This window comes from Saccopteryx leptura, chromosome 3, assembly GCF_036850995.1.
Source record: "Saccopteryx leptura isolate mSacLep1 chromosome 3, mSacLep1_pri_phased_curated, whole genome shotgun sequence".
NCBI lineage: Eukaryota > Metazoa > Chordata > Mammalia > Chiroptera > Emballonuridae > Saccopteryx > Saccopteryx leptura.
The window spans coordinates 122,483,001-122,510,471 of record NC_089505.1 but is presented as its reverse complement, the minus strand read 5'-3'; the positions used below and the strand labels follow the sequence as shown (position 1 = coordinate 122,510,471).

General features: G+C 36.0%; 1 protein-coding gene across 1 annotated transcript in view; it reads left to right on the top strand.

Moving 5' to 3' along the window:
* LOC136398309 (putative selection and upkeep of intraepithelial T-cells protein 1 homolog) overlaps positions 1–27,471 on the top strand; it is a 44,926-nt gene that overhangs the window by 1,210 nt on the left and 16,245 nt on the right. The window contains exons 2-6 of the mRNA XM_066372655.1: positions 12,738–13,085; positions 16,259–16,540; positions 20,151–20,261; positions 24,656–24,748; positions 25,528–25,635. Of these exons, the coding sequence (XP_066228752.1) occupies positions 12,738–13,085; positions 16,259–16,540; positions 20,151–20,261; positions 24,656–24,748; positions 25,528–25,635 (942 nt within the window). The remainder of the gene's footprint in view (positions 1–12,737; positions 13,086–16,258; positions 16,541–20,150; positions 20,262–24,655; positions 24,749–25,527; positions 25,636–27,471) is intronic.

Genomic DNA, 27,471 nt, shown 5'->3' with positions numbered 1-27,471 from the left:
TCTTAAAGAAAAATCTTTCAGATTGTCATGATTGAGTATGATGTTAACTGTGTGTTTGTTATAGATGGCCTTTATTATGTTAAGGTATGTTCTCTCTATGTCTACTTTGCTGAAAATTTTTATCATAAATGGATGCTGAATAATGTCAAATGCTCTTTCTGCATCTATGAATATACAGGGGGCCCTTGGGTTACAACATAGCTCTGTTCCAATGACAGTGACTTAACCCAAGTTTTGGTGTAAATCAAAACACACCCTAGCCAAAGAAAGCAACACAAATGGGACACTTGCATTTTTAACAGTCCATAATAGTGTAGATAAGCGTACTGGGAATTCCAACAACCTCACTCATATGCCCACATAGTCTGTAAATAAGACACTAATGGCTTAAGCTGAAACACTCAAGTCTCAATTTTTTAAAGTTTTCATTGCAGTGAGTGTTGTAAACTTGAAACGTTGTATGTCAAGACTGTCTTAACCTAAGGACCCCCCTGTAATCATGATTTTTATCTTTCATTTTGTTTATGTGGTATGTCACATTAAATGACTTGTGCATATTGAACCTAACTCACCTCACATCACAGGAATAAATCCCACTTGACTATTGTGTATGATTTTTTTAATTTTTATTTTTTGTGAGATGAGAGATGGCAGAGTGATAGGCTCCATCCTGTGTACAACCCAACTGGGATCCACCAGGCAAGCCCTCTATGGGGCAATGCTCTGCCCATCTGGGGACTGTTGTTACATTGCTCAGCAATTGAACCATTTTTAGCATCTCAAACAGAGGCCATGAAGCCATCTTCAGCACCTAGGGCTAACTCTCTTGAACCAATCAAGCCATGGCTGTGGGAGGGAAAGAGAGAGAGACAAAGAGTGAGAGAGAGAGAAGGGGAAAAGGGATGGGTGGAGAAGCAGATGGTCACTTCTCCTGTGTGCCCTGACCAGGAATCAAACCCAGGGCATCTATACTCCAGCTGATGCTCTACCACTGAGCCAACCACCCAAGGCCTGTGTATGACTTTTTAATGTACTACTGAACTTGACTTACCAATATTTTGTTAAGGATATTTGCATCTAGGTTCATCAGAAATATTGGCCCATAGTTTTATTTTTATGTAGTGTCTTTGTCTAATTTGGTATCAGGGTAATGCTGGCCTTGTAAAATGAGTATGGGAGATATTCCTTTTCTTTAAATCTTTGGATAGTTTGAGAAAGATAGGTATTAACGCTTTTCTGAATGTTTGTTAAATTTTACCTTTTAAACCATCTGATCCAAGACTTTTGTTTGTTGGCAGTTTTTTTATTAGTGTTTCAGTTTCATTAGTAGTTATCATTCTGTTTGGATTTTTTTTTCTTATTCATTCTTAAAAGATTACATATTTTTAAGTATTATCTATTTCTTCCAGGTTATCCAATTTGTTGGTACATAATTAATTGTTTATAGTATTTTCTTATAATCCTTTGTATTTCTGTGGTGTCAGTTGTCACTTCTCTTTTATTTCCGATTTTATTTATTTGAGTCTTCTGTCTTCTTTTTCCGTGATAAGTCTGGCTATCCATTTATCAACTTTGGTTATCTTTTCAAAGAACCAGTGCTTAGTTGCATTGATCTTTTCTATTGTTTTTTAGCCTCTATGCTGTTTTTCCATTCTAATCTTTATGTTTTCCTTTCTTCTGCTCACTTTGGGTTTTGTTTTTCTTTTTCTAATTTCTTTACATGTAAGATTAGATTTCTTATTTACAATTTTCTTGTTTGTTGACTTTGGCCTTTATTGTTATGAATTTTGCTTTTAGAACTGTGTCCCCTAGTATTCAAGGGCATTGTCTTTTCATTTTTATTTGTCTTAAGGTAACTTCTGATTTTTTTTGACGTTACTGTTAACCCATTCATTGTTTAGTAGCATGTAATTTCTCTAGTTTTCTTCTAGTAATTAATATCTATATCATACCATTGTTATGAGAGGAGCCATGATTTCAATCTTAATTTTACTGAGATTTGTGTTGTGACCTTACATGTGATTTATTCTGGAAACTTTTGCAATGTTCTAAAAATATCTATTAAGTTCATCGGCTCTAATGTGCCCTTTAAAAGATCATTCTTCCATGTCTTTTCATGGCTGGATAGCTCATGATTTTTTTATTGTGGAATATTATTTCATTGTATGGATGCACCACTATTTATTCACATTCACTCTTATTGAAGGGCATTTCAGTTGCTTCCAATTTCTGCCAGTTATAACTGAAGACACTGTAACATTTGTGTGCAAGTTTGTATGGATGTAATTTTCAACTTATTTGAGTTATACCTAGATACTTTATTGTTAAATCATATAGTAAGCATATATTTAACTTTGTAAGAAGCCATCTAATCATCTTGCAAAATGGTTGCTCCAATGTGCATTCTACCAGCAATGAATGAGAGCTCCTTTAGATTTACATCTTAATCAGCATTTGGTATTGTCAGTGTTTTGGATTTTAGCCACTTAATAAGTTGAGGTAGTTGTTTTATTCTGCAATTGTTTTAATTTGCAATTCCTTAGTGACATGTAATGTTGAGTTTCTTTTTATATTTGTTTCCCTTCCATATAGCTTCTTTGGTGAAATGTCTGCTCAGAAGTTTTGCCCATTTTTAATTGGGTTCCTTATTTTCTTGTTGAATTTTGTGACCTCTATATATTTTGGATACAAATCTGTATCAAATCTATGTTTTGCAAATGTACTTTTATTAGTCTGTGGCTTGTTTTTATCTTAACAAAAGCTTTTATAGAGCAGACATTTTAAATTTTAATAAATTAAAATTTCAAATTTAATGAATTAATGTTTGATTAGTTATATCTTTTGTATATATTCCTGACAAGTTTATAATTCAATTTATTTACATTTTTATGTTTCATATTACAACTATTTATTCTTTTTGTGGTTTCCAGGTACTGTGTTTGCTTAGAAAGTTTTCCAGACAACTTTCCAAGATAATAACAATCACTTTTAAAAATTTATTCTATATTCTCAAGTTATTTATGAAAATTATTTCTTTTATAAGAATTGATACAGAATACTCAAATTACTTTAAGATTACCCAGTTGCCCTTTCCATTCATTAAATAATCCATCTTTTTACATCTTTGTCATAAACTAAATTCCCCTATGTATTTGAATTTCTAAACCCTATCTCATTAAACTCTCTTCTCATGGGCAGATTTCAAATTTTAAAAGAAAAAGATTACATTTATAAAATACATTTTAATATCTTTTAGAGATAATTCATACTTAGAACTCTTTTTTAAAATTAATTTTCTATAAAAGTTATAAACATATATATTCAAAATAGTTTCAGTTACTTTTATTTTGGTAACTTCAAATTGCTACATTGAGTTATATTTGCCATACTGTTACTTGTAATTGAAAATGCCCTAGTGGATTCAATTATTCCTTTCAAAAAATTTGTCATTGTTTTCTGTAAAATTGTTGTAAGCCTAAAAATTTATTACAGTGTTATACTCCAATGCCGGTGGTCTAAGACATCTTGCTGATAATATCCAAGAGATTATTAAGGCTATGTGTTGAATTCAGAATTCATATAAAAAGAGAATCAGGAAGTAATTAAATTAAACCTGTAATTGGTGAGAATTTTTCATAGTTGAAGAAAAATGAAGACTATCCTATTCAAAAAACACTATGAAGTTTACGCCAGAAAATGAAACCTAAATTTATAGATAGATTCAGCATCATAGTTAAAATGCAATCTAATAGAAAGAATGTTTATCTAGGAGGGAGCAACAATTAGATGGGTAGCAGTTTTTTATTAACAACAGTTAGAGGAAACTGTATTTTCATATTTCTTAAAAAAATTTGATAAACTACCATTGAAGTGCAAAATTAAGACACTTTCAGAAAAATAAAACAATTTATCTATAATAAAGAAATATTAAAATTGATATAATCTCAGGAAACTAATTATAAATGATCAGTACAAAGAAGTTTTATAAAACTGGGTAATGTTAGTAAATTAGACCATTTTTTGTAAAAACAACAAAAATATTTACAAAAATTTGCTCAAAATATAGAAAACCATTTCTATGTCAATGGCCATTTAAGTTAGTAAAGTGGAAAAAACTCTTAAAGAACTATCCAAAAACAAATTTCAAATTTAGTTATATTATTGCTCATTTTCAAAATTTTACAGAGCTAATTTCCATGCCTTGTGAAAAACGCAAAAGGATAAAGAAAAATAAGAAGGATTTTAAATGATATAACAATGACCATTAATCTTAATATCACAATCTGAAAAAAGAATGCTTAAAAATAGATACATTTAACTTATGACTATAAACTTAAAACTATGAATAAAATATTTTTAAATCACACTTAGTAACTTGTTTAAAATAATATTTACCAATTTTTACATTGTACTGATCTTCAAATTGCTCAACTTTATTTTTAGAAAAATTGTGAGGTAATACCTTATATTAGGTAAATCCTAATAAAAAAGGTTCAGTTCATATCAATGGTTTTTAATGTTTCAACCTCTATTATATTTTCTGTTTCTTCTTTCCTTTTCTATTTTAATTCCATCTTTCTTGTTCATATGTATTCCCTTTCTCTTCCTCTTTCTCGGTTGTGTTTTGGTACTCCTTCAGCCTTTCCTCATCCACACTGATGTGCATCTTGTCAATTTTTATGAAAAAAAAACCTGTTGAGATATTGGAAGTACACTAAACTTATATTTTATTGGGGGAGGGAGATTTGAAACTTTTGCGAGATTAATTCTTCCCATTCATGAAAATTGTATATTGTTTTTTATTTATGTAATAGTTGTCGTGAATATTGTAAGTGCTTTAATATATTTTATCAATAATTGCTATTACATTTTTAACAGTACCTGTTCTTATATTTAATTTCTTCTCTTACTCTATTATTGGATGATTTGTGTCTGGATGTGAAGTATATTTCTCTGGCATGCAAATTTGGGACACATTTATTTTATTATTTAAATACTTCTGTATTTAGCCTGACCAGGCAGTGGGGCAGTGGATAGCATGTCGGACTGGGATGCGGAGGACCCAGGTTTGAAACCCTGAAGTTGCTGGCTTGAGTGGGGCTCACCAGCTTGAGTGTGGGGTTGCTGGCTTGGGTGTCGGATCATAAACATGACCCCATGGTTGCTAGTTTGAGTCCAAGGTCACTGGCTTGAGCAAAAGGTCATTCACTCTGGTATGGCTGCCTGGTCAATGCATATACAAGAAAGCAATCATTGAACAACTAAGGTGCCACAATGAAGAATTGATGCTTCTCATCTCTCTCCCTTCCTGTCTGTCCCTCTTTCTGTCTCTCTCTGTCTCTGTCACACAAAACAAAAGATAACTTTCTACCAACAGTGTGAGAAAACATAACCTGAACTGTACAGAAGTTTCCTCTACATAGTTTATTAAAATAAGGTATTATCCTTTGAGAGATACAGAAGAAATAAATTTTAATTAAAAATAAAGAAATACCCATACAGCTATTTTTGAATTCTAAATCTTTCAAGTGTCAGGGTCAGTGTGGATTTCTGCATTCTAAGCAAGCATGGTTGGTAATTGGCCTGAGGCTGAGAGGAAGAACAAGAGTAATGATCACAAATACTTTTTGGAGAAGATTTTATTTGCCTGAGCAGATCAGTTAGCCTACATTATTTGGTTAAGCACTTAGACTACAGAGTTCTTTGTTAAGAACTAGTGGAACACTCTCTAACTAGTCTCCATTTTTCTATTTTCCTCTAATTTTCATCTTGAGTTTAAAGAGAATCAAATAAAATGGAAATATTGGGGATCTCTGACAAGATATTAAAATATTTAGGCAGTCCTATAGGTGGTATTTCTAGAGGATGTTTAGAACCCATTGATGACTAGAAAAGTAGGAACACATATTATCCTTATAAATCAGGCTAGAAAATAAATGTGAAGATAACACAGAAAGATGGCAGCAGAGTAGGTGGACACACAGACGCCCAGCTCTCACCACCAAACTGAAATACAAATCAATTTAGGAAAAATCAATACAAATCAATTTAGTTCGGCGGGCCGCACTAGGTCTACAAAAGGCAACTGTTACGCAACACTTTTCTCACTGCAGTTGAAAACAAAAAAAATCAGTACAACAAGCACAATCTTACATGCAGTTTATGCAGTGTCACAAAACGACCAGAAACTGTAGTTCGCATCACAACTGCTGTTAACTAAGCTAATATCTAGCTAGGATGTTAGAGAAATGAAAAATACAAGTAGGCCCCTAGGCTTACTTAATTTTATCTAAAATATTTTGAACTTCGTGGATTAGTCTGCAGGCCGCACAAAATTGTTTCGCATGCGGCCCGCGGGCCGCGAGTTTGAGACCCCTGGCTTACAGGAACGAAGGGGGGGGGGTGAGGCTGAAAGCCCAGAGAGGATCTCACAGAGGGAAAAGAGCAGAAACTACTGCCCACAGCCACTTGCCTGGCAACCAGGGAGCAAGGTGTGTTGAAAAGACCAGCTTATCTCCCAAGTGGAAAGGACAGGGAGAGGGACAGACTGTGAGGGGCTAAGGAATGCAGGAAACGAACTAAAAAAGCTGACTCATCTGTGCTGGAGGCGGCCATAGCTGGGGGAGGGACTGAACCTCTCACAAAAGAGAGCTGAAGTGCTTCCGGATCAGAGATCTCCGGACATCTATCCAGCTTCAATCAGCGCAACAAGACACAGCTGAAAACAAGAAGTGGGGAGGAGGGGCAGTAACTCAGGTCTCCATGGAGATCTGAGATACACCTCCCCCTACTGAAGCTGAGAAAACACCCTGCCCCCAGTGAGATTAGCTGGCTAAAGAGGCCTTCAGAGTCTCAGGTTACACCCATCGCATTCCTGGATACAGTTTCAAGGAAGCCCCCTGCTGAGATCAGCAAACAAGACTATCACCTGTTAAGAAAACAAACAAATCAAGACTTCAAAGCTGCCAAAATTCGAAAGTGGATTACAGATAACAGCTGATACCAACCCAAGAAGACCTAGAAATAACACAACTAAAAACTGGAGGCAGACAACACCAAGCCTAGACTCAACCAACTCTACAAATAAAACACCCAAAAACAGATGATGAGAAGACAAAAGGAGTGCAATCTAAATGAAACCACAAGAGACACCTTCAAGAGATGAACTGAGTGATATGGAAATAATCAAACTTCCAGATGCAGAGTTCAAAATAATGATTATAAGGATGCTTAGGGATCTTAGAACAACAATGGATGGTCATTATGAACACCTAAATAAAGAAATAGCAAGTATAAAACAGAATCAGTCAGAGATGACAAATACAATATCAGAAATAAAGACCACAATGGAAGGAATTAAAAACAGGATAGATAGAGCAGAGGATTGAATCAGCAAGTTAGAGGACAACTAGAATGAAGGCATGAAAGCAGAGAAGAAAAGAGAAAAGAGACTCAAAAAGTCAGAGGAAACTCTTAGAGTGCTCTGTGACAATGTGAAGAGAAATAACATCTGCATCATAGGGGTTCCTGAAGAAGAAGAAAAAGAACAAGGGATAGAGACTTTGTTCAATCATATCATAGCTGAAAACTTCCCTAAATTAATGCAAGAGAAACTCTCACAAGTCCAAGAAGCACAGAGGACTCCATTAAAGAGAAACCCAAAGAAACCTACACCAAGACACATCATAATTAAAATACCAAAGCTAAGCGATAAAGAGAAAATATTAAAAGCTGCAAGAGAAAAAAAAGTTATCACCTACAAAGGAGCCCCCATAAGGATGACATCCGACTTCTCAACAGAAACACTTGAGGCCAGAAGGGAACGGCAAGAAATATTCAAAGTAATGCAGAACAAGAACCTACAACCAAGACTACTTTATCCAGCAAGGCTATTGTTTAAAATCGAAGGAGAAATAAAAAGCTTCCCAGACAAAAAACAACTCAAGGAATTCATTACAACCAAACCAATGCTGCAGGAAATGTTAAGGGGCCTGTTGTAAACAGATCAAAGTGGGAAAAGAATATAGCAAAAAAGGAATAGACCTTTAAAGAAGAAAATGGCAATAAACAACTACATATCAATAATAACCTTAAATGTAAATGGATTAAATGATCTAATCAAAAGACATAGGGTAGCTGCGTGGATAAGAAAACAGGATCCATACATATGTTGTCTACAAGAGACATACCTTAGAACAAAAGATACACATAGATCGAAGGTAAAAGGATGGAAAAAAACATTTCATGCAAACGAAAATGAACAAAAAGCTGGGGTAGCAATACTTATATCAGACAAATTGGACTTTAAAACAAAGGATATAGTAAGAGATAAAGAAGGCCACTACATAATCATAAAGGGAGTAATGCAACAGGAAGATATAACTATTATAAATATCTATGCACCTAATATAGGAGCACCCAAATATATAAAGCAGACTTTGATGGATTTAAAGGGCGAGATCAACAGCAATACTATAATAGTAGGGGATTTCAATACCCCACTAACATCACTAGATAGATCCTCAAGAAAGAAAATTAACAAAGAAACAGCAGACTTATTGGAAACACTAGATCAACTCGATTTAACAGATATCTTCAGAACCTTTCACCCTAAAGCAGCAGAATATACATTCTTTTCAAGTGCTCATGGTACATTCTCTAGGATAGACCACATGTTAGAGCACAAAAGTGCTCTCAACAAATTTAAGAAGACTGAAATCATATCAAGCACTTTCTCTGATCACAACGGCATGAAACTAGAAATGAATCACAACAGAAAAGCTCAAAAATTCTCAAACACATGGAAACTAAAAAGCAGGGTGTTAAATAATGAATGGATTAAGAATGAGATCAAAGAAGAAATAAAAAAATTCCTAGAAACGAATGACAATGAGCATACAACAACTCAAAATGTATGGGACACAGCAAAAGCAGTGCTGAGAGGGAAGTTCATAGCACTACAGGCACACTTTCAAAAGCTAGAAAAAGCTCAAATAAACAACTTAACCCTGCATCTAAAAGAATTAGAAAAAGAACAGCAAGTAAATCCCAAATGTAGTAGAAGGAAGGAAATAATAAAGATCAGAGCAGAAATAAATGACATAGAAGCTAAAGAAACAATACAGAGAATGAATGAAACTAGGAGCTGGTTCTTTGAAAAGGTAAACAAGATTGATGAACCTTTAAGTAGACTCACCAAGAAAAAGAGAGAGAGGACTCAAATAAATAAAAGTAGAAATGAGAGAGGAGAAATAACAACTGACACAACAGAAATACAAAATATTGTAAGAAAATACTATGAAGAACTGTATGCCAAAAAACTAGACAACCTAGACGAAATGGACAAATTCCTTGAAACATACAATCTTCCAAAAATCAATCTAGAAGAATCAGAAAACCTAAACAGACCAATTACAACAAATGAGATAGAAACAGTTATCAAAAAACTCCCAACAAAGAAAAGTCCGGGGCCTGATGGCTTCACAACGGAATTCTACCAAATATTCAAAGAAGAACTAACTCCTATCCTTCTCAAACTATTTCAAAAAATTCAAGAGGAAGGAAAACTTCCAAGCTCCTTTTATGAGGTGAGCATAATTCTGATTCCAAAACCAGGCAAAGACAACACAAAGAAAGAAAATTATAGGCCAATATCTCTGATGAATATAGATGCTAATATCCTCAACAAAATATTAGCAAACCGGATCCAACAATATATGGAAAAAATCATACACCATGATTAAGTGGGATTTATTCTGGGGAGGCAAGTGTGGTACAATATTCGTAAATCAATCAATGTGATTCATCACATAAACAAAAAGGAGAAAAACCATATGATAATTTCAACAGATGCAGAAAAAGCATTTGATAAAATCCAGCACCCATTCATGATCAAAACTCTCAGCAAAGTGGGAATACAGGGAACATACCTCAACATGATAAAAGCCATCTATGACAAACTCACAGCCAACATCATACTCAATGGGCAAAAATTAAAAGCAATACCCTTAAGATCAGGAACAAGGCAGGGGTGCCGCCTTTCACCACTCTTATTTAACATGGTCCTGGAAGTCCTAGCCACAGCAATCAGACAAGGAGAAGAAATAAAAGGCATTCAAATTGGAAAAGAAGAAGTAAAACTATCATTATTTGCAGATGATATGATATTGTATATAGAAAACCCTAAAGTCTCAGTCAAAAAGCTACTGGACCTGATAAATGAATTCAGCAAAGTGGCAGGATATAAAATCAGTACTCAGAAATCAGAGGCATTTTTATACACCAACAATGAACGTCAGAAAGAGAAACTAAGGAAACAATCCCCTTCACAATTACAACCAAAAAAATAAAGTACCTAGGAATAAACTTATCCAAGGAGACTAAAGACTTGTACTCGGAAAATTACAAAGCATTCATAAAAGAAATCAAGGACGATACAAACAAGTGGAAGCATATACCGTGCTCATGGTTAGGAAGAATAAACATCATTAAAATGTCTATATTACCCAAAGCAATCTATATATTCAATGCAATACCAACTAAAATACCAATGACATACTTCAAAGATATAGACCACATATTCCAAAAATTTATATGGAACCAAAAGAGGACATGAATAGCCTCAGCAATCTTAAAAAAGAAGAATAAAGTGGGAGGTATCACACTTCCTGATATCAATTTATACTACAAGGCCATTGTACTCAAAACAGCCTGGTACTGGCATAAGAACAGGCATATAGATCAATGGAACAGAACAGAGAACCCAGAAATAAACCCACAGTTCTATGGACAACTGATATTTGACAAAGGAGGTAAGGAAATACAATGGAGTAAAGACAGCCTCTTTAACAAATAGTGTTGGGAAAATTGGACAGCTACCTGCAAAAAAATGAAACTAGATCACCAGCTTACACCACTCACAAAAATAAACTCAAAATGGATAAAAGACTTAAATGTAGGCCGTGAAACCATAAGCATCTTAGAAGAAAACATAGGCAGTAAGCTCTTGGACATCTCTCAGAGCAATATATTTGCTGATTTATCTCCACGGGGAAGTGAAATAAAAGACAGGATAAGCAAATGGGACTATATCAAACTAAAAAGCTTTTGCACAGCTAAAGACAACAAGAACAGGATAAAAAGACAAACTACACAATGGGAGAACATATTTGACAATACGTCTGATAAGGGATTAATAACCAAAATTTATAAAGAACTTGTAAAGGCTCAACACCAGGAAGACAAACAATCCAATCCAAAAATGGGCAAAAGAGATGAATAGACACTTCTCCAAAGAGGACATACAGATGGCCAATAGGCATATGAAAAAATGCTCAACATCACTAATCATTAGAGAAATGCAAATTAAAACCACAATGAGATATCACCTCACACCAATCAGAATGGCGCTCATCAACAAAACAACACAGAATAAGTGCTGGTGAGGATGTGGAGAAAAGGGAACCCTCCTGCACTGCTGGTGGGAATGCAGACTGGTGCAGCCACTGTGGAAAACAGTATGGAGATTCCTCAAAAAACTGAAAATCGACTGCCTTTTGACCCAGCTATCCCACTTTTAGGAATATACCCCAAGGACACCATAGAACAGCTCCAAAAGGAGAAATGCACCCCCATGTTTGTGGCAGCATTGTTCACAATAGCGAAGATCTGGAAACAGCCCAAGTGTCCGTCAGAGGACGAGTGGATTAAAAAGATTTGGTACATATATACTATGGAATACTACTCAGCCATAAGAAATGATGACATCGAATCATTTACAATAACATGGATGGACCTTGATAACATTACACGAAGTGAAATAAGTAAATCAGAAAAAAAACTAAGAACTATATGAATCCATACATAGAAGGGACATAAAAATGAGACTCAGAGACATGAACAAGAATGTGATGGCAATGGGGTGGAGGATGGGGGGAGGGGGGATGGGGTGAAGAAGGAGAGAGGGGTTGGGGGAGGGGAGGGGCACAAAGAAAACCAGATAGAAGGTGACAGAAGACAATTTAACTTTGGGGGAGGGGTATACAGCACAATCAAATGTCAAAATAATCTAGAGATGTTTTCTCTCAACATATGTACCCTGATTTATCAATGTCACTGCATTAAATTTAATAAATAAATTAAAAAAATAAATAAAAATAAATGTGAAATAATTAGGAATAGAAATATATAAAGTTATATATTGCATATTAGTACAACATATATATATGGCAGAATGGCCTCCAACACCTCACAGAAATATGTGAAATGGCATGAGTTTGTATGTGTTTAATTATATATAATATATTTATTATAAATGCTGTGTTTGTGTAATTATACATATCATATATAATATATATAATTATATATATTATACTGTATATATAAAAGAAAGAAAGGGGAAAAGTAGTGTTTGTAGTTGAAAAAAAGGGGAAAACAGAAGAGAGAAAGAAAAGTTCCCTTCCCCCATTCTAATCACTATTTCATTAGAGATACTGGTAACCAAGCACTGTGCGACCCTGATTTTCACTACAAACTAAACCAGACTGAGAGGCTATACAAATTATCAAGTCAAGGGAGAAAGTATTTATTTGTTCCATTTATTAATTCAAGAGAATATATGTATTCCTATAGTCATTGCAGCATTATTACAATAACCTTTAATATATATATATTGCAATTCAAATACAAGGTGTAACTGGCTTATCTTCTCACTATTTGCTTACAATCTCTTTTCCCAGGATGGTTTACAGTGACTGGCTTACAGGGACCAATCTTGACTCCACTGGGTAGAGTAGTTGAACTCAACTGTCAGCTGTCCCCACCACAAACTGCAGAACACATGGAGATACGCTGGTTCAAAGATCGCTACACACAGCCTGTTCACCTATACAATAATGGTACAGACCTGTACGGAAAAACTATCTCCAGGTATGTGGAGCGGACAGAGTTCCTGAAAGAAGCTATTAGAGAGGGTAAAGTGACCCTAAGGATCTTCAGTGTCAGTGTTGATGATGATGGGAAGTACCACTGCTTCTTCAAAGATGGTGATTTCTATGAAGAAGCCATTACAGAAGTGAAGGTCACAGGTAAGGATGGATGCCTTTGAGATTTTTATATTTTCATGATTCTCAACTCATCTGAGGCTGTATATTAGGAAAATTCCAAGTGTTTCTAACTACTTTCATATTACATGGTTAGGTTAGCAAGTTCAAATTCATTCATTCCTAGTCTTTGAACAGGGAAGAGTGCAGGATTAAGAATGCAAATTGTGCCCTGGTCGGTTGGCTCAGTGGCAGAGCACTGGCCCAGCTATTGGATGTCCCAGGTTTGATTTCTGGTCAGGGCACCCAGGAGAAACAACCATCTGCTTCTTCACTCTTCCCTCTTTCCCTTCTCTCTATCTCTCTTTTCCTCTCCCACAGCCATGGCTCCATTGGAGTTGGATGGCCCTGGGTGCTGAGAATGGCACCATGGCCTTGCCTCAGATGCTAAAATTGCTCTGGTTGCAACTGAGCAAGAGCCGCAGATGGGCAGAGCATCACTCCCTAGTGGGCTCACCGGATGCATCCTGGGTGGGTGCATGTGGGAGTTTGTCTCTGCCTCCTCACTTCTCACTTAAGAAAAATGCAAAACAAAACAAAAAAAGAATACAAATTGTGTCTGCACACATTACCTTTATCAGCAAGAACGATTTCCCCATGTCCACATACACTAGATCTATATGTGGCTAGATCTGTAAACTACAAACAGAATCCTATCAAGATTTATTATTTTTAAATTATTTCTGTCAACATGTTAGTGAAACCTGACTTTGTAAATTATCTAAATCTCTACAATAGTCAATAGTCTCCCTAATGATAATTTATTTTTTAGTATATACACGAGAGGGGGGTGGGGAGAGAGAGATAAAAGAAGAGAGATGAGAAACATCAACTCATAGTTGCATTACTTTAGTTGTCTACTGATTGCTTCTCATATGTGTCTTGACCAGGGGGCTTCAGGCAAGCCAGCTATTCCTTTGCTCAAGCCAGTTACCTTGGACTCAAGCTAGCAACATTGGGCTTCAAACCAGTGACCTTTGTGCTCAAGCTAGTGAGCACCTGACCTTGGGGTTTTGAACCGGGATCCTCAGCGTCCCAGGCTGACACACTATCAATTGTGCCATCATCTGGTCAGGTTAAATATATATTTAAATTAAGTAAACATAAAAAAATCAATTCTCAGTCTCACTGGTCAAATCTCAGGTGCTTAATAATCTCATGTACCAAATAACTACTGTATTGGACAGCACAAATAACAAATAGTAAAATCATTGCAGAATCTTTTATTGAGAGCTACTCTGACTTAACACTTTAATCTTTATTATTCTTTCTTTGCCCACACATTTAATCAAGTCTTATGTGCCGAGCAATGTCCTGAAATTTTTCAAAAACTAGTTTATATTCTCTAAACTGATATGTACTGCTTTATTTTTATAATAGAAGTGTATTTTCTATTTCATGTAGCTATTATATACAAAAACATACATAGAGAATTTAATTAAGGCTGTAAACACATTTTTATTATTTGTTACTTAGAACTTAGGGCAGTTCAAACATGACTAATGATGAAGATAACAAGGAAAAACATTAAGCTATAAGTTCAAGAGGACTGAGGTCTTGATAGTTCTTGTTCATTATTATAGCCATAGACATAGCTCAGTCTCCTAGATTTAGGAAATAACCAATATACTTTTCTTAATTTATTTTTAATTGAATTTTTGGGATGACATTGGTTCATAAAACCATACAGGTTTTAAGTGTACAACTCAAACATCATCTGCATACTGTATCATGCACTCATCACCCAAACGAAAGTCTCTTTTTGTCCCCATTTATCCCCCCCTTTGCTCACTTCCACCTGGCCCCCACAACCTCTCCTTCTGGCTATCACCACGTGGTTGTCTGTGTATACACATATGGATATGTGTGTGTGCTTAATTCCTTCACCCCTTTTCATTCAGCCCCCTAAATCTTCTCCCCTCTGACAGCTGTCAGTGTGTTCCATGTATTTATGCTTCAGTTTCTGTTTTGTTTATTAGTTTATTTTGTTCATTAGATTCTGGAAGGCAGAAACTGTAGGGGGCCAAACTGAAAACATGAGGCTTCTGTGTTCCAAAAAGAAAGTTTATTTTAAAAGCGCCTGGATACAAGTGGGCTGAGACCAACAAAGGGTGTCAGCCCCAAGCTGTGAGATGGAGCATTAGATACAGAGGTTACTGCAGCCATTTTCTGGCCTGGGGTTGCCTCAGATTAGCACATCGGAGTTTATGGCCTTGGTCACTGACCTGAGAATAAGCAGGAGGAGGGGAATTCTGCTGCAGAAACACAAGTTCTCTTTAATGTAGCACAGGCTTAATCAGTGTGGTCCTTTCTGGTGTCGTTGGTAAAATTTGAAGACAGCTAAGAGGTCAGGAATTTCCTAGAAACAGCCTTTAGGCCTGTGGTTAGACTTTCTCAAACAACTATTGTGATTTAAACTCCCTTAGTGGTCAGGTCCCTCCCCAATGTAAGCTTTCCCTGACATTTCTACAAAGGTGAACTTTTTTGCTGTATTTCAGTGAATGCTAGGACGCCATTAATAGAGAGAGTAGCAAGCAAATTAACTATAACTTCGCAGTAGGGGATGAGAATATTCCATTTTGAGCCCTAGTGGAAAATTGGGTGAAGGGAATTTGAGCTTTAAAGGGGCTCTGGATCTGAAGGAGCCAACTTAAAACAAACAGATTCCACATACGAGTGAGATCATATGGTATATGTCTTTCTCTGATTGGCTTATTTCACTTAGCATAATAATTTTTAGGTCCATCCATGCTGTCACAAAAAGTATAGTTTCCTTTTTTTTTTTTTATAACTGAGTAGTATTCCATTGTGCAAATATACCACAGCTTTTTTTATTCACTCATCCACTGATGGGCCCTTGGGGTATTTCCAGATCTTGGTTATTGTAATAATGCTAAAAGGACCATAGGAATATATATATTCTCTTGAATTAATAAATGGAACAAATAAATGCTCTCTCCCCTCACTTGTTAATTTGTATAGCCTCTCAGTCTGGTTTAGTTTATAGTTTGTAGTGAAAATCAGGGTCCCACAGTGCTTGGTTACCAGTGTCTCTAATGGAATAATGATTAGAGTGGGGGAAGGGAACTTTTCTTTCTCTCTTCTGTTTCCCCCTTTTTTCACCTACAAACACTACTTTTCCCCTTTCTTTCCAACAGCTACAAGTTTAAAAACACAGATTCTTGTGCATCCTCCTAATACCAAAGGTGTTTTGGTGGAGTGTAACTCAGAAGGTTGGTTCCCACAGCCTCAAATGGAATGGAGAGACAGCAGAGGAGAGATCATTCCACCTATATCAACATCCCATTCACAGGGTACAGAAAAATTGTTCAACATGAAGATGACCCTTCTCCTTAAACAAAGCTCCCATGGGAATATCATGTGCCACCTTCGAAACCCTCTAACTGGTCAAGAGGAAAGGACAAGCATTGTCTTAGCAGGTGAGATCTGTGTGTTTATTCTTCAATGACCACTGTCATAAAATTTATAAACTAAAGAGAAAAATTAATATACTTTCTTCATTTGGTTTCTAGGATATTACATTATTTTGGCATTATTCATCATCTTGCTTATTTTCTTTCTTATTCTCTTTTGCACTTTATCTTTAATCTCTGACTTTTTGATTTAGGAATTCCCCAAGGCTTAGTTAGTCTTTGAGTATTTTCTCTTGTGTCTTAATTCGATCACATGGCTTTACATACCATCAATATGACAACACTTCCCCAAATGAGATCTCTTATCCAGACCTATCTCCCTAAATCTATTTTCATCTCTAAACTTGACATCTCAAAGTGTGGAAATCTAATAAACAACCCAAATTACACACATCAAACACTAAGCAGCTAATCACATCCTATCCTGTGAAATTTACTGCCTTCTCAATCACACTTCATACTCTCAGTTTTAAAGAACAAAATCCTTTCAGCCATCTTTGACTTCTATCTTTCTCTCATATTCTATATCACATTTGTCTAAAAATAATCTTTGTTCTGCCTTTAAAGTAAATCTAGAGTCTCATAACTTTTCACCACTTTGTTGCCACCATCCAACTCTGAGACATCATCACTCATGATGTGGGTATTGGCAATAGCATCTGAAAAGTTCTCCCTATTTTTACTCTTGTCCAATATTCTCAACACATAGGTAGAAGAACCCATTTAAAACATGAGACATACAACATTACCTTTTGTTCAAATCCATGCAATGGTTTTCATTTTATTCCAAGTAAAATGCCCCACAATGTCCCGCATTTTCTGTGTCTCAATTACCTATCTGACCTCATCGCCTAATATTCTCCTTTATCCACTCTAGTCTAGTCTAGTCACACAGACCTCTTTGCTTTTCCACATCCAAGCCAAACTGACTCCTACCATAGGAGTCTTTGCTCTAGTTGCTCCCTCTTCCAAGAATGCTCTAATTCTACTAAATTCTATTGTCTCTTTCAAATCTATACTCATCTCTTACATATTTTATAAAGACTACATTGACGAGCCAATTTAAAAAAAGCAACCTGCTCACAATACCTGGGATTCCCTATCTCTTTACCCAACTTTAATTTTCTAGTATATTGCCTTATCCATCTATGTAACTTATTTATTATACAGGATGGAGAAAAAGTAGGTTTACAGTCATTCATATGGAAAATAATACAATAATTAATAAATAATAATACAAAAATAAGCTTTAGTTATTGGGTACTCACAACTGTAAACCTACTTTTGCCCTATCCTGTATTTATAGTCTCTTATCCATCTCTCTTACTAAAACATGAAGGTAGATATCTTTGTTGGTTTTACAGACTGCTTCAAGTAGTGCAAGGTCCATAGTAAGTAGGCAATAAATATTTGATACTTGAAAGATTGAAATAAAACAAAACGAATGCCTTATAAACTGCCAAGTAAATATATATATGTATTAGTATTTGTGTATGTCCATAAAATTAATGTTAGGGTTAGATGCTGAAAGGAACAATCTTATTGCAGACTATTATAACAAGAATAAGTTCCCTAATAGGCCTAACAGTTTGCTATTTTTAAATAATTTTTGTGCTTATTTGCTTATTTGATCTCCCAGAAAACAGCCAAAGCTCTTCTTATTATGGTTGTGTTAGAAACAGGAAGACATTTCTACAAGCAAGTAATTACAAGGGATAAATAAAAGACTAAACAACCTACCTTTTATTTTTATTTATTCATCTATTTATTTGCAAGAGAGAGAGAGACAGACAGACAGGAAGAGATGAAAAGAATCAACTTGTAGTTGCGGCACTTTAGTTGTTCACTGATTGCTTTTCATATGTTCACTGACCAGGGACGGGGGTTGGGGGTGACCTTCAGTTGAGCCTGTGACTCCTTGCTCAAGCCAGTGACGTTTGGGCTCAAGCCAGTGACCATGGGATCATTTTCAGGTGACCTCCGAGTTTCAACCTGGGATGAACTCATCATCCCAGGTCAATGCTCTATCCACTCCGCCACCACTTGGTCAGGCTAAACTACCTACACTTTGCCCCCAAAGTTCATAGCAGGATATATATGTAGAAAACAAAGAAAGAAAAATGGCTAAAATTTTTGTTAACTTATTTACAACTTCAGTAAGTAACAAGAGGCATATTATCTGAGTTAACATGTAGACATAACAAGTAGATAATGCACTTTTTAAAAATATATATTAAAAGAAATGTAATTAACACAAACCTTAGGGATCAAGTGAAAGTTCTGGGAAATAGAGACATCTGAGGGAGATCTTATTTTTTATTCACTGAACATCAGAAAACATGGATAATATTCAAAACTTATGATAATGAAACGATCATATTCAAAATTCAGTCTCACTTAGGACTCTGTGCCTGTCTAACTTGTGAGCTGACAGCTCTTTTTCAGCTCACTGAGTTGTAGCTCATCTGGACATAAGGTTGGCTCCAACTTCATGGAGTTCTTTTTTTTTTTTTTTTTTTTTTAAATAAATCAGCTTTAATGTCAATTATTTTTTTTTAATTTTATTTATTCATTTTAGAGAGGAGAGAGAAAGGGAGAGAGAGAGAGAGACAGAGAGAGAAGGTGGGGAGAAGCTGGAAGCATCAACTCCCATATGTGCCTTGACCAGGCAAGCCCAGGGTTTCGAACCGGCGACCTCAGCATTTCCAGGTCGACGCTTTATCCACTGCGCCACCACAGGTCAGGCCATGGAGTTCTTAGTGTCATAAATTTCACCAGCTCCGTCCTGGTTTCTACCCACCAAACATACCTAAAATTGTGAGTAGCAGCATTCGTTATTAGCTCTCAAGCAACCACTTTGGTTTACTTCCTTATACATAATCATGTGTTTTAAGTGGAATAGAGATTTTTCTCTAGGAAGAAAGATATAAGATTACCAAACAAAATGACAGGTGTCCATGCCCAGTATGTGCAAGCCATTTTAAAGAGAATTTACAATTTATTAGGCACCAAGCATAAAAAATAAATCCTTTTAAATAGGGATGCTGAGAGCCTCTCTTTGTTTCTCTAGCTTTTCCCACCTCAAACCCCATAAGAACATTTTGCCCACACACAGTGGCTAGCAAAGAGTAAAAGAAACAACTTGTGCATAGAGTAGAAAAGGAGGAAAGTTTACATATACTTATGTCGCTAAATGTATTCTGAAGCATAATGCCAGACCCAGTGAATATAGTGGAGAATTCAGGACTGCATGTATATTGATCACTTAAGCAAAAGGACTGAAGGACTGTGTTGGGTCTGAGGCTTGGTGGGAAAAAACTAGCTCTGCCTCTTTTCCTTTAGTCAGGAAGAACATGAGATAGAGTGGATAAAAAAGAAATAGGATTGGTGGTGAGGGAGGTGTTTCTTCACTCACCATTACTCACAACTGGCTCAGACCCATTTTCATTTTTCAATCACCCAGTTATAACTGCCTCCCCAAACTGGTTTAGTCTAATATCCCAGGGTCATGGGGTCTTGAATGGAAAGGTTCTTTGGGTGAATCAACATTCCTGGTTTTGTGGCTCCAAACACTCCAAGATTCCTAAGTGGTAATAATTAGGGCTCTTTATTTCAGATCAATTGTTTCCATGGAACGTTATTTGGATATTGACCCTGAGCATAATTCTGGCTCTGCTGGTGATCTTCATCATGGTGCCCAGTGTTGATCTACATAATAGATTGCAAGGTAAGTACGTTTGAAGCGTAAAAAATGTAATAGGAAATGAGGGAGCTAAAGCTGCAATAAGGTTAGTTAACATTTATCATCATAGTTACAGAATTTTTTCTTATAATGAGAACTTTAAGTTCTACTCTCTTAACAACTTTCAAATATGCAATTGAAACTATAGTATTATTAACTATAGTTGCCAGTCTGTATATTATATTCCCATGAAGAATTTATTTTCTAAATGGAAGTTGATATTTTTATAATTCCATCACCCATTTTGCTCATCCTCCCATGCTCTCCCTCTGCCCATCACCAATCTGTTCTCTCAATCTATAAGCTTGTTGTTTTAAGAAAATGTTTTTAAGATTCCATATATAAGTGAAATCATACAGTATTTGTCTTTCTCTTTCTGAATTATTTCATTTAGCATAATACTCTCAAGGTCCATCTATGTTGACACAAATATCAAAATTTTATTCCTTTTTATAGCTACTTAACATTTTATTCTGTGTGTGAGTGTATGGGTGTGTGCATGCACATTTTCTTTATCCATTCATTCATTAATGGACATTTAAGTTATGTGTGTATCTTGGCTATTATAAATAATGCTGCAATAAATATGAAGATGCATATATTTTAAGTTAGTATTTTATTTTATTCAAATAAATTATGGTCATTAACCATTTAATGACAGAGATACATTTTGAGAAATGCATCATTACGCAATTTTATCATTGTGCAAACATTACAGAGTGTATTTTCACAAACCTACATGGTAGAGCCTACTATACACATAGGCTATCTGCTATAGCCTATTGCTCTATAGGGAAGAAAAAATAAGTTTCCTTGCACCTTCCTGGGTTCTTGGCTGAGACATCACCATAATACAGAACAACAACAACAAAAACAGATTAACACAAGAAAAACAAACCAAAGTTTAATAACATGTATACCTCCTGTGTACATGGAAGAGACCCAGGAAACTAAGTAGCTCACCAAAATGTCAAAAGCTGACACCTTACATACTATATTCAGTTGAGGGCTAAAGAAGATGTTGGGTTGGAGAAGTCAGTTATATGGAGTCACCAGAAAAGCACAGTACACAAGTGTAAGGCTGTTATGTTGCACATGGAATTATAATTCTTCTATGAGGTCACAGAAAAACATTGCACAAGACCTTCATTTGGAGAAGATTAGAAGTTTGCAGTAAGATTTTTTTAGAGTTGAAATAGGAGGCTGCCCATTGGTTTTCAGTGTCTCATTTCCATTTGTCCTACCCAGGGGAAACATTCAGTCTTGTCATCATTGAGAACGGTATAAAGACCAAAGTTCAGGTATTCTGCATTATGGTTTAGTCCCTATCAAAGTTTAGTTTAGTCCAGGTGCTGCTCAAAGCCTGTATTTGGGAGAACATGTGGCTCCCGGTCTGCAGGTGGCTGCCAGCCCACTCAGCATTGGGAGCAAACAAAGTAAGCACTTGTCTACAAGCAGAAAGGCAGAGAAAAAGGCTGGATTATTGTTCAGCCTCTGTTTATATTTTTGGGCTGGGAAGAAGTAGCTTTTCCTTAAGTCAACCAACCCGTGTCTTTAAAATTTTGCAGGTTTATATCAGTTCCTGCCACTAACGAATCAGAACCTTCTTCCAGTCTAGACTGTCAGGGCTCTATGGCTGCCATTTTGGCTTTCACTGTGCATGCCTCAAAGAGGAAGCACAGAAACACCTCCCAGCAGCATCTTTCCTCACACCCCGGGAAGCTGGAAAAAGCAGTCCTTCCTCCTTGAACAAGAGAGGGAGTGTTAATCTCTTTACTTAAGCCATCTGCCCCCACTCCTACCACCCCAGTCCAAAATTGTAAATGCTGTAGCTTCCTGTTGAAGCAGGCTTTCCATTTTTATTAAATATAATGTCCAACTTCCTTTCTCCATCAATGTCTTGTTATAAAGTATTGCACCCCAGATTCTGAAAGGCACTGTACCTCATTTCATCAAGTTTATGTAGAGACACCTAGTCCAGATGAATTTGGAAAAGTTTTATTAAAGGAGGAAATTTATGAAATATGCCAACTGCATATAGCTTACACAGGGCAGCAGTCCCAAATCGTGTGCCCTTATAATATTCTAGGGGCTGGTTATATACCCTTAATTATACATGGGTGGGGGAAAAGCTTGACATCATGACATAAGTTTATAACCTTTGTTTTCACCTATACAGGTTTGAGAAAAGGATGAAGGGGGGATGGAACACAATTTATTAGCAAGTTTATAACATTTGTCTATAGGATTCATAAAAAGACATTTCTACACATTAAAACTTACAAGGTAACAATGGTAAGAATGTCACTTTACATATTAAAAGATATTCCTATATACATTAAACGCTTTCAGGAGGGGAGGGGTAGTTTTCATGGGGATAAATGCCTGTAAATGGCCCATCAATATAAGAAAACGTTTATTTTAATCTTTCTCTTCCTGCATCTGGTTAGCTATTTACCTATTTCCTTATAGATATGGGGTGGGGGGAGGTCAGAGAATCCAAATTTCCTTCCCCTCTTCAATTACATTACAATGCTATCAGGCATCTGGTATTGATGCTAATTACACAAGTACAAAGATCATTTTCAAAATCTCTCCGCATACCTAGCCAAAATTAATAAAATGTTCTTTAAGTTTCCTAAAATATTAATATTAATTCTGTAGCTTTTGGTACCTTACAACAGTCTAGTTACCTACCAACATTAACAGTCATGCATATTTAAGTCATTTCCTTCTGCACTGATAGGAGTTTCTAGAGACAGGCCTTGATAAAAGTTTCTAGAGACAAGGTCATTATCCTCTTCTTGGTACAACTATAAAGACACCCATACAAATGGAGATTTCCCTTACAATGTAAATTTATTAACTTTTACTTGGTTTTCAGAGCTTCTCTCATGTCTACAGTTCCTTAAAATTAACAAAACTAAAACAATTCTATGCCAAATAGATATATTTTGGGGACGACAAATTCTGTACCTGACAGCTCCTAGGCTGCAAATTTGTACAGCATGTTACACTCCCGAATACTGATGGTTACTGTAACACAATGGTAAATATTCATGTGATGCATTGTGCTACCCTAATTATGCTGGCTAAGACTTTACTAGGAGATAGAAAATTTCTGCTCCATTATAATCTTATGAGACCACCATCATATATGTAGTCTATTGTTGATTAAATGTCCTTATATGGTGCATGACAGTACCCAGAGTAGAATTGCTAGAATGGTAGGTCTAGTTTTAAAATTTAAGTATCTTTCATGCTTTTTACAATAGTGGCCACACCAATTTACATTCTCACTAACACTGGACATGCCTTCCTTTTTCTACACATTCTGGCCAACACTTGTTATTTCTTGTCTTTTCAATAATAGCCATTCTAACAGGTATGAAGCAATATCTCCTAGTGGTTTTGATTTGAATTTCCCTGTTGATCAGTGATGTTGAGCGTCTTTTTTTGTACTTGATGACCATCTGTATGTCTTATTCAGAAAAAAAAAAAACATTTACTCATATCTTCTGTCCACTTTAAAAATTGAATTTATTTTTATTTTTTGTACTGAGTTGTATGAATTCATTATATAGTTTGGATATTAACCCCTCCTCAAATATATGATTGCAGCTGTTATAGATTCTGAGGCTCTCTCAGACCTTCTAACCATATATGGCAGAAATCCTCAGCTTGCGTGTGTTTTCTGGATGTTACAACACACCAGGCTGCTCCCAGTCTGTCTTTCTCCCTGAGGGTGGCAATGCAGTTCTCCCTTGCCCGCACACCCTGGCCTGCTTTCTGCTCTTGCTCCCTGTATACCAGCACTTGCTCTCACTGTTGCTCTCCAGAGCAGAAACAGGGAGCCAGACACAAAGTTCAGGGAGGGGTGGATTTGGCTTGTGGTGTGCTGGGCATGCCAGCAGTTCAATTTGGGGGAATCCTTGGGTCAGGTTTTCCCCTTACCTCATAGGCAATCTTCTTGATGAAATCCAGAATGCAGTCAGCAAGAACCTTATCCCATTAATGCCCTCCTTAAATCTTATGTGTAGTCTCCTAATCTGTTTCCTTTCCCCCACTGGTGAATACACTGGATATGCTGAGAGATGAATGAGTCTCTTTGGAACCTCCTGCATAGCTGGAGAAGACAGGTATTTACTCGCTGGCTCTCTCATCCCTAGGGGAGAAACTACAGCCATCTCATTTAGTCTTAAACTGTGCGTCCTCGGGGAAGGGTCAGGCTGGTTTTCTTACCCTTTCCAATGCATCCACACTTATATATTTTTTGCTCCAGTGGAGTGCTGGAACTTCTCCTCGAGAAAACTGGATTTCCACAAGGCTCTCAAAATAGGTAGGTAATGACTTAAGTCAATGTTTTACATATGTTTCAGAACTACAGCAGAATGGAGTAAGATCCAGTGTACAGTCTTCTGCATGTTCCAGAGTCTGTAACAAAGACTGCCTGCCTACTACCAGATGCACAGGTGGGCAACAATCCTTCTAGGTTCCTTGGTATATGGTCCTGTGTCTCACAATTCTCACAGAAGCACTTCTTTTGTGAGTGGGTGCTATATTTTGTTGTTGAAGGGAGAGGATAAGGACAGAAATGAGGGACTTCTTATGCCACAATAATGCTCATGGGTCCTAGTATGCTATAATTTACCCACTAAGTGAAACTGCCTAGAACTCTGGCAGAAGAATGGGCACTGCTTGTGGTAGTGAGCCCCCGCACCATAGAAGATTTTCATGGAAAGACTAGATAGACACAAGACAATATAATATGTGCTTAATAAGATTTTAAATAATATGTTGCTTAATGACCCTTTGATTCATGAAAATTTTAGGTGGTCAGAGGTCTCTAGAACTACCCTTCTCCTGGCCTCTTTCACACCTGGGTAAAGTGATAAATGTCATGCTCTCTAGTAAAGGCACACTGATGGGTGTGCTAGATGGAGGAAAAGAAATGAGTTCCTTTTCTCCAGGTCTATTTAGCCTCAGCCAAAAGCCTGGGACACCCTAGAACAGCTCTGCTTCTTGTCCTAGACACCAGAAACTTCAGCTCTAATATTTAAAAAATTTTAGGTCCTTTCAATTCTTAAACCAATGCTTTGGTCCTATTCTGTTTTTACTTTTATTAGTCTTATTATTAATGAATACAGAAGGATGACATTAAAATATAGCTCTCGCTTTCTTGGTGCATTTTTCCCCAATCTAAAATACCTCCCCACCAATAATCAGTGATTGTTTATGTCTTCTTTTTCAGATTGCTCCAGAAAATTGAGAGCTCCTATACTAGTGGGCATATTAATAATCTTGTCTTCAATTGGTGTAATCACCTCCCTCATTCTCTATTTACATCACAAAAGCAGAGGTATGTGGGATCAAAAAGGTGGGAACTTCCAAAAATATTTTCTTTTCCAAAAACCCTGTCACTGGTAAAACATTTAGCCAAAGGAGAGTGATATGTGTTTGAATTACAGGGCCAATCAACACTTGGACCTCATGTCACAGGGTTTGGATTACAGCCTCCTGAATATTTTGTGATTAATGATACAAACTGTTGATGCTTCTGCCCCTTAGGAAATGAAAATACTTTCTTTAGTCTTAATAGCCTCAGTCATCATTTCACCTAAGAAAAGATGCCAATATTTGTTATGGTTTTAGCCTAGAGGAGGTACCATGTTTTCCCAGAAATAAGACAGTGTCTAATACTAATTTTTGCTCCTAAAGACACATTAGGTCTTATTTTCAGGGGATGTCTTATTTTTCCATGAGCAAGACTTCGCATTTATTGTTGAACAAAAAATCAACATTTATTAATGTATTGTAATCATGTCATCACAAGCATCAGCATAACCAGCCAAATTCTGAATTCCATCAAGAATTTCTTGTGACTCTATTTCCATGTACAACAATCTACCCTGTTTCCCTGAAAATAAGACAATGTCTTTTATTAATTTTTGCCCCTAAAAACATGCTAGGTCTTATTTTCAGGGGAAGCCTTATATTTCTAAGCTTAAAAAAAATTGTGCTAGGTCCGATTTTCAGGGTATGTCTTATTTTGGGGGAAGCAGTGTAGTAATTCAGTAAACCTTAAACTTTTGGGAGACACAGATTTCTGTTAGAGACTGAATCACAGGGAAGGATCCTCTAAAATAATTCATGTCCACACAAAATTTGCTCAGTTTTAAAGTGTGCATGGACACCTGAAACTGAACTTTATCTTTGGCTCTCATTGAGGGTGAAATTAAAAAGAAAATTGTGTAAATTTTGGAGTAACTGAATCTAATACATCTGAAAAGTGTCCTCAGCTCTATCTTCGACATCCCCATGGAAATGATGTTTATAAGGCAGTGATCAGCCAGGTAAGGTAATTCTTCATTATAGACTGGAGATATAACACAAGCCAAAAACTCACGATGTGGAAGTCATAAAGTAGGGCTGGATTATTCAGAGGATTTTATTTAGTAATTTTCTCCTTTGAAATTAAGATATGAATTACCTTAAATCAATTCATACTGAAAATGTTTTTTACATTTTATCTAAGAAAGTCCATACTTGAGTTTGGCATATTAACTATGTTAGCAGATTTAATGCCACATCCATCAGTATCAGCAGAAATAAGCAAGATGCTATAATAATATGTAATATATTTTCTATATTGTGTGCATTATTAATTTTATATAGATTAATATACAATTGACCCTTGAACAACATGGGTTGAAACCACATAGGACTAATTATATGTAGAATTTTTTCAATAAATATCTTTAAAAATTTTTTAGAGACTTGTGACAATTTGAAAAAGCTCCCAGGTGAAACTGGTAGCCTAGAAATATTGAGAAAAATAAAAGAAAGTTAGATTATGAACATGTAAAATATGTGCATATGTTTTCCTATGATTTTCTTAATAACATATTTCTCTAGCTTATTTACTGTACAAATGCAGTATATAATACATATAACATATAAAATATGTGTAGTTTTTATGTGGTCAGTAAGGCTAATAATCAACAACAGGCTGTTAGTAGTTAAATTTTGAAGAAGTCTAAAGTGATAGGCAGATTTTCAACTGTGCAGGTGATGTGCATCCCTAACCCCTGAGTTTCAATCATCAACTGTACTTATTCCTCAGTGAATTAGGTTTTATTGGTGATAAATTCTGGTACACAAAGAAGTTGAATAGCTTATTTACATAGCTAAGTGA